This window comes from Pararge aegeria, chromosome 1 (genome assembly GCF_905163445.1).
Source record: "Pararge aegeria chromosome 1, ilParAegt1.1, whole genome shotgun sequence".
Classification (NCBI taxonomy): domain Eukaryota; kingdom Metazoa; phylum Arthropoda; class Insecta; order Lepidoptera; family Nymphalidae; genus Pararge; species Pararge aegeria.
The window spans coordinates 303,648-318,254 of NC_053180.1; the positions used below are offsets into that span (position 1 = coordinate 303,648).

General features: G+C 42.9%; 2 protein-coding genes across 2 annotated transcripts in view; one reads left to right on the forward strand and one right to left on the reverse strand.

The window, feature by feature from the left end:
- Positions 1 to 1,177: 1,177 nt before the first annotated feature.
- LOC120624162 (NADH dehydrogenase [ubiquinone] 1 beta subcomplex subunit 3) lies at positions 1,178 to 2,745 on the reverse strand. Its single transcript, XM_039890540.1, has 3 exons — positions 2,585 to 2,745; positions 2,336 to 2,468; positions 1,178 to 1,402 (listed from the first exon to the last, which is right to left on the reverse strand). Exons 2-3 carry the CDS (start codon positions 2,464 to 2,466, stop codon positions 1,249 to 1,251), a joined length of 285 nt encoding a protein of 94 aa, XP_039746474.1. The 5' UTR covers positions 2,467 to 2,468; positions 2,585 to 2,745; the 3' UTR covers positions 1,178 to 1,248.
- A 1,361-nt stretch (positions 2,746 to 4,106) lies between these two features.
- The window catches only part of LOC120623940 (low-density lipoprotein receptor-related protein 1), an 85,625-nt gene continuing 75,124 nt past the window's right edge, over positions 4,107 to 14,607 (forward strand). Inside the window, exons 1-12 of the mRNA XM_039890266.1 lie at positions 4,107 to 4,337; positions 4,445 to 4,586; positions 5,438 to 5,695; positions 5,770 to 5,916; positions 6,375 to 6,485; positions 6,565 to 6,693; positions 6,751 to 6,892; positions 6,957 to 7,072; positions 7,173 to 7,850; positions 7,911 to 8,082; positions 13,171 to 13,268; positions 13,334 to 13,463. Coding sequence (XP_039746200.1) covers positions 4,499 to 4,586; positions 5,438 to 5,695; positions 5,770 to 5,916; positions 6,375 to 6,485; positions 6,565 to 6,693; positions 6,751 to 6,892; positions 6,957 to 7,072; positions 7,173 to 7,850; positions 7,911 to 8,082; positions 13,171 to 13,268; positions 13,334 to 13,463 — 2,069 coding nt within the window. The 5' untranslated portion in view covers positions 4,107 to 4,337; positions 4,445 to 4,498. The remainder of the gene's footprint in view (positions 4,338 to 4,444; positions 4,587 to 5,437; positions 5,696 to 5,769; positions 5,917 to 6,374; positions 6,486 to 6,564; positions 6,694 to 6,750; positions 6,893 to 6,956; positions 7,073 to 7,172; positions 7,851 to 7,910; positions 8,083 to 13,170; positions 13,269 to 13,333; positions 13,464 to 14,607) is intronic.

Genomic DNA, 14,607 nt, shown 5'->3' on the forward strand with positions numbered 1-14,607 from the left:
CTATACATAATTAAAATAAAACTCCCGGCCAGTGTCCATGGTAACGCTAGATACGCCCTCTGTATAAACCACAAATAAAGTACGACCCTGCTACTATAATGTTTTACACGCCCAAACACATATCTAGATTAGAATAGAATAGATTTAAGAACTTGGTTGCACCAACAAATGTGCTTTGAGTTTTTCTTTCGATAGCCGAAAAGTTTGTATATCACGCATGGATGGTGGCAAGTCATTCGGGCACGTTCGCCGAGACGGGGTTACCCGATTGCTTAGCTGCACCAGGGCGCGTATATCATCCTTTTGGGCAAGATTACATAACTCTGCATCTCTAAGTGGGTCCTTCTAGCTTAATGCTCTTTTGTATTTGTATTTTCTCTGTGGTGTACATACACACAGCATCCTTTTTCCAGTCAGTGGGACAGGACATGCATGGTCCTAATAGATACAAATAGAAAATAATTCTCCATTCATAATATAATATTTATTATATTTTTTATGAATGTTTATTAATTTACTTTTATACTTCTTTTGTAAATTTTTTTTATCTATTAAATTATTATTATTATCGTACTCTATACTTTCACACCCGTTATCACATAAATGTATGTATACAGAGCGTCGTACATAATATTAATAATCTTACTTAGATACATAGAGATTATTTATGTCTATGTCTAACTTAAATATAAATTACATAAACACATATATGTACCGCGCGGAACATAACACCTCCCTTGTGTTATGTGGGCGCTGGGGCGACAGAATAAGCACATTATTATTCTAACCATACAAAATTGACAAGCAAACATCAATTACAAATTCTGTGAAAATAATAATCAATGGTCGAATAGGTTCATTGACGTTCCTGCAAGCTGTCAAAGTTATCATCCTAAATGAGACATAACATAGAATTTATGTAGGCAATGTAGGCCACAAACCAGGTACTCTTATGTTTGTGTTCTGTTCTTGTATCGTGGGGAAATCCTCATGGCAGCCGTTGCGACACTCGACGTCGGGATTCGCAGAGGCTAATTCAGACTCTTACCGTCAAACACCACTGTGCTCTTACGCACTGCCTGACAAAGGAACCACTACAATATCTTATAAATAGTTTCCATCAAATAAAATGAGGGTGGTAAGGAGTACACCAGGTCATCTAGTAATACTAAACACATTGAGAAGTAATATGATATATTATCGAAAGAACTAACATCTGTTTATTGCGCTAAGCGAGAGGCGGCGGCACTAGTGGTGGGCGCCGTGGCCGCCGCCAGCCGCGCGCTCGACCGCCACCGTGGCCACGGTCAGCGCCAGCCCCAAGCCGAAGCCTCGGAAGAACAGCTTCCTGGCGCGTAGCCACTTGGTGCCGAACCCAGGGTGGTACCGCCACGCTTCATTCCTGTAACAAACAGGCAGAAATATAGTCTGGCAGCTTTCGCCTATAACCTAAACTAGTTTGCACTGTCAGACAAGTTCCCAGACACTGCAAAGCTTATTAATAAGCATTACTTTTAATTGTGTGTCACTAAACAACACAATTTAAAAGATGATGATTGATAAAAGTAGATGAAATGATGAGGTCTGGTTACACTAGTCCCAATATCTCAAACGCAAGTGCCAAAAAACAAAGTCCTCACATGAATGAGTACTTACAGCAATTAGGCATTTGAGCAGATTCCACAAAATTCTCTTAAATAAATTCTAACAACTACATTTTAACAAGCACTAGTCCAGTTTAATATCAGTTTTTACATTTTTTAGCTTAGTGACCCCAACTGAGCATTTTTGTACCATTTTTATTTATTTAAATCTATTAGTTGAATTTGATTTGTTAAAAGGCTTCTTAAAATTGTTGTGATTAAAACACATTGTTAGCATAAGCTTTATGGTGAATTTGATAAGATAAAAAAGAGAACAGGGGAAAATGTTTCTGCAAAAAGTTACAACCTTAATCTCAGCATCCTAGATATAGGTGATGTCATTGAAACAAATTTAAAATACTAAACAAGTATTACAACATTGAATGAATGAATGAATATACTTTTATTGCACACCACAAAAAGTACATAAAAAAAGATAAGTATAATAAAACAATGTATACAATTTGGCAAACGTTCCAAATTATGAGGATGTTAAGCACTCAGGCTGCTATTATTTATGAGACAAATGAAAGATGCTAATTCATATTACTTTTAGATAAATCAGTAGTTATGAACACTTGACATATCTGCTACGGGGTAGTCATTGATATGAGGCTGCAATAACTAAGTACCAGTACTATTCCAATGTAGTCGTCATCTATACTGCTAAGTCATCTAACAAAGGTTCATACCTGATCCACGGATCTTTAAGGCCTTTCTGTGCCAGCGCTTTTTCTAGCTCTTCTAGTTGTGGAATTCCTTTTATTTGGAAATCTGTGTGCTTCGGGATTGTGTACGGCGGTCCGTGTCCGTGGCCGCCCATTTCTAAACAATACAATAACAAATCTTTATTTGCATTGCTAATATAACCATACCTGGTTACATAATTTTCAGTTCTAAATGAGAGATAAATTTTTAAAAATAATCAATAGTTTACTTACTGAAACTTAATTCCAAATTAATTAAGACGTCTAGTCTAAATTCTAAAACAGCTTTAATTTAAAAAAATCCAAAATTCTAAAACGCTTAGAATCTGAGAATAAATAAATATTAGTATCTGTAATCCGTCCCTTCTTAATTTTCATTTGACAAATGACTTTCTGGTTTTGCTTTTTTTCCGAAACGCGCCACAGAGTACTACGCTCTCACCTCTATTGAATTCAATTTTGTTTATGGCTTTTATCTGTGCTAACTGGGCTTAAGGTACTTTGCAGAACTTCGCTAATGTTTTGTAGATGGAGAAGGCACGAAGGAGTTTGGTCGGTGAAAATAATGAACACTTAATTTTGAATATGTACCTACCTAGAAAGAAATAGTTTTGAGTAGCTTATTAGTACTTAACATAAGACAGCAAAAATATTAATATTCTATATTATGTATGTGTAATGATTTGTCCCAGTGCCGGATTAAGCAAGCGCGGGGCCCGTAGCAAATTATTTCAAAGAGCCCTTGATCTGCTATGGGTTCTTAGTAAAAATACAATTCAATACTCAATACGTTTCAATAGGTTGATAGCCAAGAGAACTTTTGAAGTAAAATTTCTTTAGGCGCGACTAGGGAGCAACTCAATTTTTTTCTGACGGAAGTAACGCTTACGCCAGACGACTGTAGTTTCTGCTATTTAAAAATAATAATTTCGATTGGTAGTAAGTATATGTCATATACCCACTCCACGCTTCTTGACTTATACTCCAGCTAGTGGCAAAGATCATAATCAATTAGGATTACTTATATTTTATTTACAAATATTATATTTTATTTCCAATATTTGTAAACGGATCAATTGTGAATAGGAAAGTGAATAAAAATTCATCATTTTAAAAAAAATATTTTAAATTGCAAAGTTATTTGAAAATCTCTAAATATACTTGTTTATTTAAACTTTTGTAATAAATAAATTATTAAAATGAAGATTGGGACATTCTATAATATTCAATGACAAAGTTATATTGACATGTGCTGATCTAATTTTTTTGTTTGTCCTATGTTTGATATGGAACGCCTACTATTAATTGATAAATTATCAAAGATTTATAAACTACCAAAGATTATCCCGTGCACAACTCAAGAACTCTCAAAAAACACGGAAGCTTACAAGATTTTATATGAATATATTACATCAACAATTATTGAAGACCGGAATTACCTACCCTAATCAGGCAAAATTTACTCTGCTTGGAATATTTTACTTGTATTTAGCACTGAAGACATGGCTTTATGTCTGAGTATGAAATTTGATATGAATATTTAGGGATAAAGACAGGGCTCTAAGTCTTACTATGAGATCGAGAATATTGAACACTAAAGTCATGGTTTAATGCCTTACAATCAAATAAGACATGATTATTAAACACTGAAGACATGGCTGTACGGTGAATATACCTTTGCCTTTTCCCTACGGAAAAAAAAGAATGTGGTTTGAAGTTTCAACAGACCAGTAAATAAATAGTAGATTCGCTTGATTGTCTGATTGTCGGCTGAAGTTATTGTTATTGCTTCAAACAAACATAATCACTTAAACAACGAACTCGAATCTGTCCAAATGTATTCTTCTACGAACTGTAGTCAATTGGGAAAACCGATCTAAATTTTGGTTCGCCAGATCGCTTATTATTAAGAGTTGAACGTTAAGTGTGTGCGCCGGCAGAATTTAAAGAAACCGGGAGTCAAGTGCCTCGCTGTGCTGCCGCACAGGTTGTAGCGTCGTTGATATATAAGAAATATGCTTCGTTACGGTGCGCCGTGGACATCAAACGTAAACCATTCGTGAACTTGTTACGATAGTGCTTCTTTGTGTGCAGTCGGGACAAGAATCCGCGTCGGAATGTGGAGCGGCGTTGGGCGCCAGTAGCGGCATGTTCGCGATGCTGGAGCTGCTGGCAGTCGCGCTGGCGCTGGCGGTAACGTCCGCAGCGCAGGCCGACCATTCTGATTTGCAGCCAGGTAAGTACGATTTCCGTTTATAATCTCTACACGTTTCAAATAAAAGAGTTGTTTTAGACGGCAGACTGGCGCAGTGGGCAGCGACCCTGCTTTCTGAGTCCAAGCTGTGGGTTTGATTCTCACAACTGGAAAATATTTGTATGATGAACATGTTTTCTTTTTAAATAATTAGAATATACATATAAACACCCAACACTGAAAAACATTCATGCTTATCACACAAGCATTTCCCAGTTGTGGGAATCGAACCCACAGCCTTGGATGCCTGAAATTGAAAATCCCATTAAAGTAGCTTTTGAGGATACGCTAGATGAACAGACAGTTGGATCCAATTGTCTGATATTAAATATGTAAAAAAACAGACATCTTTACAAATGTTTATAGATATGTAATTTTCATAACTAATCATTAATAACTATTAGTATATATAGTATTTAGCTTTACCAGATTTGAAAAGCAAATTAACTCCCGAGCCACTCCCACATCAATAAAGCTGGTTGATGACTAGTAATGATGTCTAGTGGGACTTAATGTGATTGCGATCAATTATTCAATTGCAGTGCAATCATTCAACTCACTGTGGGGCAGGGAGCATGTGATTGCTCATACACATTGCTACATTTAATTATATTAGACACACACACATACTTGTCACTTCTCAGGCCCTGCTTATGGGATAAAATGAGGGTGAATATTCAAAAGTACCAAATCCACAAGTTCATCAGTTATTTGTTGATTTTATAAGGTTTTTTTTAAAAATAAAAACAGCATCTAAGTACTTTACAGGCACCTGTTTTTTTTCCATTTCAAGATATTATGTTTTAAATAGTCTCACACCGGCCACGTTGCAGGCACGCTGAGCTGCGGCGCCGAGCAGTTCGCGTGCGCCGACGGCTCGCGCTGCGTGCCCGGCGCCTGGCGCTGCGACGCGCGCGCGCACTGCGCCGACGCGTCCGACGAGCTGCACTGCCCGCGCGGCGCCGACGCCTCGTGCGGCGCGGGGCGGTTCCGCTGCGCGCGCAGCGGCCTGTGCGTGGCGGCCGGCTGGCGCTGCGACGGCGACGCCGACTGCGGCCCGCACGACGCGTCCGACGAGGACCCCCACATGTGTAATCCCCTCGCCCACCGACCCCGCGCCCCGCCTGCGGCCCGCGGCGTCGGTAACGGGCGTGTCGCTCCGCAGGCGAGAAGGACTTCAAGTGCCGCGGCGCCTGGGCGCGCTGCGCCACGCCGGAGGACGGCCGGTTCAGCTGTGTGCCCGTCTACAACTTCTGCGACGGCGAGCGGCACTGCCTCGACGGCAGCGACGAGTGGGACATCTGCGACAACTGTGAGCCGCGCGCCCGACCCGCGCCTGAGACGTCGGGATTCCGAGTGTCAATCATTCGAAAGAACCTAATATAATGAGCGCTCAGTCGGTACACATGGGTAAATTAGCTAAGCTTCGCGCATGTACGTTCTGGTTCCTTCGACTTATTGATAATCTCTACGAATTCTCGACATCGAAGTCCCTAGAGCACCCGACGCCAGTTCGGAAGGAATTCTACCGCAAGTTTTCTTCTGGGCAATTCCTTCCGAACTATCGGTAGAGTATCGAACCGACAGATTGAACATTCGAAAAGTACTACTTGGAAAAAATTCAATTTAAAATGGAATTAATCGTTTCCGGTCTCAATGCCGGCGTCCGTGCAAGTCTAACTAACGGTTTAATCGATATGGGGTTGAATCGAGGGGAAGCTAAACAAATCGCTCGAACCGAGGCAAGCGGTGAGTTCCCGGGTGTTGCAGTCACGGAGGCGCAGTGCGCGAGCCACAGCTGCGGCGCGTGCCGGCCCACGCACGACGGCGTGGCGTGCTACTGCGCGCCGGGCTACGAGCCGCGCGACGCCCGCTGCGTCGGTGAGTGCGCCCCGCCCCGCCCGCCCCGCCCGCCCCGCCCGCCCCGCCCGCCCGCGCCCTACAGCGCCCTCTGTTGCAGACAGCGACGAGTGCTCGTGGGAGGGCGCCTGCGCGCAGCGCTGCAGCAACTCGCCGGGCTCGTTCGCGTGCGCGTGCGCCGAAGGCTACGTGCTGCGCGCCGACCGGCGCAGCTGCCAGCCCCTCAACGGTACGCCCCCGCCGCGCCGCCCGTCGGCCGCCGCCGCTACAGCGACGCGTGTTGCAGAGCCGCCCGGCGCGCCGCTGTCGCTGCTGGTGGTGACGCAGAGCGGCGTGTCGCGCGAGTGGCCCGCCGCGCCCGCGCCCGCCGGCAACTACTCGCTGCGGGCGCTGGACGTGCGCGCGCTCGACTTCCACTACAGCAACGGGTGAGCCCCCGCGCCGCCGCCCGCGCGCCCGGCGCCGCCGGACGTTACGAACGCTCGCTCGCAGGTCGGTGTGCTACGTGCACAACAACGTGAGCCGCGCCGCGCTGGTGTGCGTGCGCGCCGACGACTTCGCGGCGCGCACCGAGCTGCCCGCGCCCGAGCTGTTCGCCGACCTGAGCTGTACGTGCCGCCGCCGCCGCCGGCGCCCGGCCGCCGCCGCCGGCGCCCGGCCGCCGCCGCCGGCGCCCGGCCGCCGCCCGCTAACGCGCCCGTGTTGCAGCCGTGTCGCACCTGGCCGTGGACTGGCTGGCCGGCAACTGGTACTTCGCGGACGAGGCGCGCGAGGTGGTGTACGCGTGCGAGCCCGCGCTGCGCCACTGCCGCGTGCTGCTGCAGGCCAAGCCGCGCGGCCTGGCGCTGGACCCCGGCGCCGGCCTGCTGTTCTGGAGCGAGTGGGGCGCGGGGCCGCCGGCCGTGCGGCGCGCGTCGCTGGCGGGGCGCGAGGCGCGCGCGCTGGCGGCCGCGCGGCTGGTGTACCCGGGCGCGCTGTGCGCCGAGCCGGCCGCGCGCCTGCTGTACTGGGCCGACGCCTACCTGGAGAGCGTGGAGCGCGCCGACTACGAGGGCGCGCGCCGGCTCACCGTGCGGCGCGGCTACGCGGGCACGCGCCTGCGCGCGCTGTCGCTGCTGGACGAGACGCTGTTCCTGCCGCTGTGGGCCGAGCGCGCCGTGGCGGCCGAGCGCGGCCCGCGGGAGCGCCGCCGGCTGCCGCTGCGCGCGCGCCCCACGGCCGCGCTGGCCTACCACCGCCAGCGGCAGCCGCGCCGCCCGCACCCGTGCGCCGCGCGCAACGGCGGCTGCGCGCACATCTGCGTCACGGCCTACCGCGCCGGCGCGCCGCACGCCGACTGCCTGTGCCGCGCCGGCTTCCGGCGCGCGGGCCACGGCGACTGCGAGCGTGAGTAGCGCCCGGCCGGCGGCGCCCGCGCGGCGCCCGCTCACCCGCTCGTCCCCGCAGTGTCGGCGGCCGAGAGCTACCTGGTGCTGTCGCGCGGCACCCCGCCGATGGTGCAGGGCCTGGCGCTGGCGCACGGCGACGACGCGTTCGTGCCCGCCACGCACGCCGCGCGGCCCAGCGCCGCCGACGTGGACGTGGCGACGGGCATGCTGTACTACTGCGACGTGCACAGGTGAGCGCGAAGCGGGGCCCTCGCGCCGACACGCTCAAAGTCAAAGTCAAAAGTCAACAATATCTTTATTCAAGTAGGCCGAGGGTTCCAAACGCGTCCTGGTCTAAGAAGCCCACAACAAACTTAGCCGGATGTTTTTTTATTTGTTATCACCATCTCACAATGTAATTTAAAATTATTAAAAGAGCAACCTCGTTAGAACAATAATTCACACCCAAGCTTTTTTATCGATCACGTAGTCCTTTATACTATAATAGGACTTTTCTTTAAGCTTACGTTTAATATAAACTTTTTAAGAGACATCTCCAAGATTTCAATGGGTAGTTTATTGTAAAATTGTATGCAATTTCCTTTAAACGAATTATGAATTTCATGTAACCTAGTATATTGCACTGTAAGTTTATTGTTACTTCTAATGTTTAAATTATTGCAGTCACATTTTCAAATATGTACTGATGATGCTAAACTTCAATGGGGCCCTCATGTAAATAATTTATCGAACAGGCTTAGTTTTGCTGCCTATGCAGTAAAGAAGATACACCACCTGACAGACATAGAAACTGCTAGGCTAGTCTATTTTAGTTACTAAATGAATTGCTTATTTTGTCTAGTCTAGTGTACTGCACTGCAAGTTTATTTTTGCTTCTAACGTTCAAATTATTGCAGTCACATTTTCTTTTAAACTTTGATACATTTTTGTGAACATACATTAAATTTTCAAATATGTACTGACTATATACACTGTCATTATTTTAAAATCTTTAAATTTATCTCTCATTGACTCTCTCGGACTCATTTTGTAGATCGAACGAGCAGCCCTCTTCTGCAGCATTACCCCAAAGTAAAAACAGGAAAGAAACAAAAAACGGCTGTAATTTTTTTTTAAATAACACGCATTCTATGTTTTTATCAGCAACCTTATGAGATTTATAAAATAATCATGACACTTAATAATACGTACTCAGCAGGTTATGTTACTACTAAGATAATAAAAAGAGTAGCTCCATATATATCGGACATCTTTAATTAGGTTAAATATTATGAATTTATCGTTCATGCAAGGCTTGTTTCCAAGTAAATTAAAAATGTCAATTGTTAAGCCTCTATACAAGAAAGGGGACAGAGCGTTACTAACTAATCATAGACCAATTACATTAGTTCCTGTATTTGATAAAATATTTAAAAAGCAATGCAATCAAGAATCCTAAATTGTATAACTACACATGACATTTTATGCAAAGAACAGTTTGGTTTTAGAAAAGGGAGTTCTACTTCGTTAGCTTGCTTTAACCTAATTAAAGATGTGACAGAATGTCTTAATAAAAAAAAACGAGTAGTATCTGTCGTTTTAAACATGAGCAAGGCTTTCGACTTCGTGCATCATGAGAGACTTCTAGCAAAACTCGAAAGATATGGCATGAGGGGTAAAGTCTTTGACTGGTTGTCAAGTTATTTGTGCAACAGAAAACTATGCACAGAAGTCACAAAAATACTAAACTTTGAAAAACGTATCTTTAGATCGTCGTGGAGTATTATCAATAGTGGTGTTCCGCAAGGAAGTATATTAGGTCCGTTGCTCTTTTTGTTATATATAAATGACATAACAAGCATTATATCTCACAATTTAATTTAATTAAACTTGGAGGTGGGCGTTAATTGTTGCGACACAGTTTATACTACTGCAACAGTTATCGTTGCACCATGTTTATTGTGTCAATTCTGTACCCTTACCAATATTCTGAATAAATAAATGAAAATAAATGACAATTGCATATTATTCGCTGACGATACAACTATTACAATTAAGTGCAATGACGAAACTGACTTTGGAAATGACATTAATAATTCAATTTATAATATAATTCAATGGCTAGATGAAAATAATTTAAATATTAATATTGACAAAACCAAATTTTTTCAATTTGAAACAACTAATTCATATCATCCGTTACTAAACATACATTATGACACAGAACCAATAGAAAACGTAGAAACTACAAAATTCTTAGGTATAGATAAAAAATTTAATTGGAAATCTCACGTAGACACTACTTGCAAAAAAATAAACAAATTTGTATTCCCTTTACGAAGAATAAGTCAAATTTCCACCATACAGGCTTCCTTGAGTGCCTACCAGGGGTATGTATCACCTATCCTTAGTCAGTCAGGTATTATATTGTGGGGTAACTCACCAGATTTCGAGAGAGCATTCAGAGCTCAAAAAAATGTGTCAGGGCATTAACTGGGGCACATTTTTCGGAAAGTGCAAAACCAATCTTTTAAAGACTCAATATTTTACCCTTACCCTGCATGTATATTAAGGAAATGTGCCTATTTGTAAAAAAGTATGGACATTACTTTATAAATAAAAAAGTACAGCAGGCGAAGGATTGTAGGCGGGGTAATAAATTAGTATGGCCCAAAGTTAACCTCACTATATATAAAAGAAATGTTTATTGTATGGCAATTACAATTTATAACAAATTACCAAATACTTTAATTGACATACCTCTGCCTATTGCGTATCTATTGCGTATCTTCTTAACGCATAGGCAGCAGAACTAAGCCTGTTCGATAAATTATTTACTTGAGGGCCCCATTGCAGTTTAGAATCTAACGTTATTCCTAGAAAAACTGTTGTATCCTCCAGTTTCAGTTCCTCATTATTAAGTAGTACAGTGGTATTCATGTGTTTAACATTTGGTAAAGTGAATTTTATACACTTGGTTTTTTTCCCGTTTAGAACCAAATTATTAGCTTCAAACCACTGTACCACCTTAGCGAGACAGTTGTTTACGTCGTGAAAAGCTTATTCACGTCGATTTATTTTAAAAGTTAGTGGTGTATCATCGGCAAACAGAACTACCCCGTGTTTGTCCTTGGCAAGGTAAGGAAGGTCATTAATGTAAATAAGGAACAGAAATGGTCCTAATATAGACCCTTGTGGGACACCTTTGCTCACAACAGATCCATTAAACCGTTTTCCATTCACGTCCATTTTCTGAATTCATTATGTGTAGAGCTACACCCTGAATTCCATAGTGGTGTAGTTTCCTAACTAACGTTTCGTGTTGAACTCAATCAAACGCCTTGGAAAAATCACAGAACACGACTAGTGCATCACGTGACTCCTCCCAGGCCTCATATATATTTTGTATTAGCTCAATACCTGCGTCAATTGTTGAGCGATCAAATTGCTTAATATGAAGTAAATTATACTTATGAAAATGGTGAAGTAATATTTGGAATTCCGCAGACCATTATATTTGGCCTTTATTGATTACAAAAAAAGCTTTCGATTCAATATTACACCACAGCATTTGGGAAGCTTTACACAAACAAAATATAAAAGAGGAATACATTAACATTTTGAAGAACATCTATGCCAACAGCACGAGTAGAGTCAGAATTGACAGAACAGGCCCAAAGATCAACATAAATAGATGCGTGAGGCAGGGTGACCCGATCTCCCCAAAACTGTTCATAGCCGTTCTACAAAATATAATTGAAACTCTATCATGGTCTAAGCTGGGCATCAACAGAGATGGGAAGTTTCTAAGCCACCTCAGGTTTGCCGACGACATTATCCTTTTCTCAGAAACCGCAAACCAGTTAAATAATATGATAAATGACCTACATCATGCTAGCATTAAAGTCGGACTAGAAATGAACCTCGAAAAAACGAAAATAATGACTAATTACCTTATAACACTCATTTTAGTAAACACCATGCCTCTAGAGTTTATGGAAAGGTATATTTATCTAGGCAAAGAAAATAATACAAGAGAAGTAGACCGGCAAATAGCGATCACTTAGCAAACAAAGGTAACAGACGCACTAACTTTTTCGCTACAAAGGAAATGGAAATGGGCAGGACACGTGGCTAGATATAACGATGATAGATGGACAATACGATTAGTTACTTGGTCCGGTCTAAGAGGTACAAGAGCGAGAGGCCGGCCATGTGGGAGATGGGTAGATGAAATAGTATCGATAGCGGGTCGGAGATGGCTAGCCACAGCTACGAATAGAGACCAGTGGAATGCCTTGAAGGAGGCTTTTACCCGAACGTGGTCCATACAAGAATAACAATTTACAATTATAATACATGAAACAATTTTATCTTTAATCATAATAATTTCTATAGATTCTTATTATTGTTAGTTTTAATGATCTCTAATCAGTTTGAATGGATTTAAATACAGCTTATTATTATTATTATTATTAGTATTGTCAGTAGGCATGTCCGTAGCAGCAGTAACCAACTGCGGGGCCCTATCAACTAATTCTTCGTATAGGCTCTGAGTGTGTAGTGCTGTTGTGTTATGAGCAGCTTCTTCCAGTTCAGTTATATGGTTGTGGGCTACAGATAGCTCCCGCTGCAGATTTGTGATCTGGCTTAGGGCCTCCTCGTACTAAACACGGCACTCATCAAACCTATCTACCAACAACTGAAGTCTATCTCGCTCTTCTACCATGTTTACATAGTTTAGGTGCAAAGCCGATAATTCAGATTTCAACCTATTAATATTTCTAATGACTTCTAATAATTCCCTTTCGTTTTCATCCCTTTCACTATTCAATTGAGTAACTCCTTGCTAGCCTTCAATTATTTCAAAGCCAACTGTAATTTTGATTGCTCCTGGCGCGCTAAGGCTCTGCGGGTCATCATTTTGATCTTGAAATATTTATAACAAGGAGTAATGACCCAACTAATGCAAGATGACAGATAAGTACTGGTATGTTTGTAACAATTGAAGCGTTATTTATGTTTCGAACGCTTAAAGCCAAAACAAAAACTATTAGCGTCCAATAAAATACCAAAACAGAAGTTTAAAATTTAAATTTTACTAACCTAACTGTCACTTTGTTTACATCGACGAAAACTGAACCACTTTAAACACTTAACTATAAATATAATTTACTTTTATTGTTTCAATAAGGCGATTAAATTGGATGTGGGCGATAAATACACACAAAATAAATTAAAAACAGAAAAAAAATTGAAGAGATCGTTTGAACAGCTGTTAAACGTAGTGTTGCCACACCAAGAAATCCCTCTCACACTCATTCGCTCTTCCGCCGCAGGTACGAGATCGTGCGCCAGCGGCTGGCGGGCGGCGGCCGCGAGGTGTTCGTGGCGGATGACGTGGACAATTGCGAGGGCCTCGCCATCGACTGGATGGGTAAATGTTGTCACACGTAACCTGCAGCCGTCGGCTACCGTGCATTGAGTGGGCTCCCCCCGCAGGCCGCAACGTGTACTGGACGGACGAGGCGCGCGGCTCGCTGAGCGTGGCGCGCCTGGACGCCGCGCCGCGCCGCGCGCTGCTGCGAGAGCGCTTCCACCCGCGCGCGCTGGCGCTCGACCCCGCCAACGGGTGAGCCCCACAAAACATAAACGACAACACATTTTACAAAAATACACATTTCATATATACACTAGCGGACCCGCGCGACTTCGTCCGCGAATGAGTCGCCCTAAAAAAATAGTCGTGGACATACGACTGATTCCGAAATTCCAATATAAATGAATCCTAGCTAGATCGATTTATCGCCCCCGAAACCTCCTGTATACTAAATTTCATGAAAATCGTTGGAGCCGATTCCAAGATTCCAATTATATATACATATATATATATATATACGAGCAATTCTTGTGTGTATATATATATATATATATGTACACAAGAATTGCTTGTTTAGAGATATAAGATATATAGGCTAGGTAAAGGCAACACTTTCAGTGCTTTGAACAGCGGTCTACAGCTTTTCTTTTGTACTCTTAAATGCCCTTTCCCAATCCACTGAGTTACCCCATAATATTATCCCATATTGATATTGAAGACCCATATCCATGGTATGCCATCAGCGCGGCTTCATTGATAGTTGTTTGTTTTAGTCGCTTGAGTACGTACACAAATTTGTCTAGGCCTAGGCCGAGGTTTGTATTTGGAACGCTCTCGCATACTTATATTTTATACTTATATTTCGCTTGTTAATATTTTATTTGTATTTATATGTAATATATTTATATATATATATTATAGTTATATATATATATATATATATATATTATAGTTATATTTATATATATTTATATATTTTATTTATATATTTGTATAATTTTAAATTGTATTTATTGCACCACCTACTTTTTTCCTTTTACGCCATTGGTTGCCTGGAAGAAATCGCTATGTAGCGATAAGGGCACCAAATTGTACTCTCTTGATATGTATTTATATCTCTGTAACTATTTTTTTTTTTGGTGTACAATAAAAGTGTATTCATTCATTCATTCATACTTCGAATCCGGAGGCATATATAAAAATACGCAAAAGTATAACAAACAGAGAATACATACTGCATGGGCTAGGGGCATTGGACAAAATTCGGAATGAGTTCATGCGAGGCTCTTTTAAAGTTTCGGAAATACAGCATAACTAGAACCGTTTTCAATGACATGAAAACTCTGGGCCTAGCGCCAGAAATGACACAAGACCGTATTAAATGGCGGATAAGAAT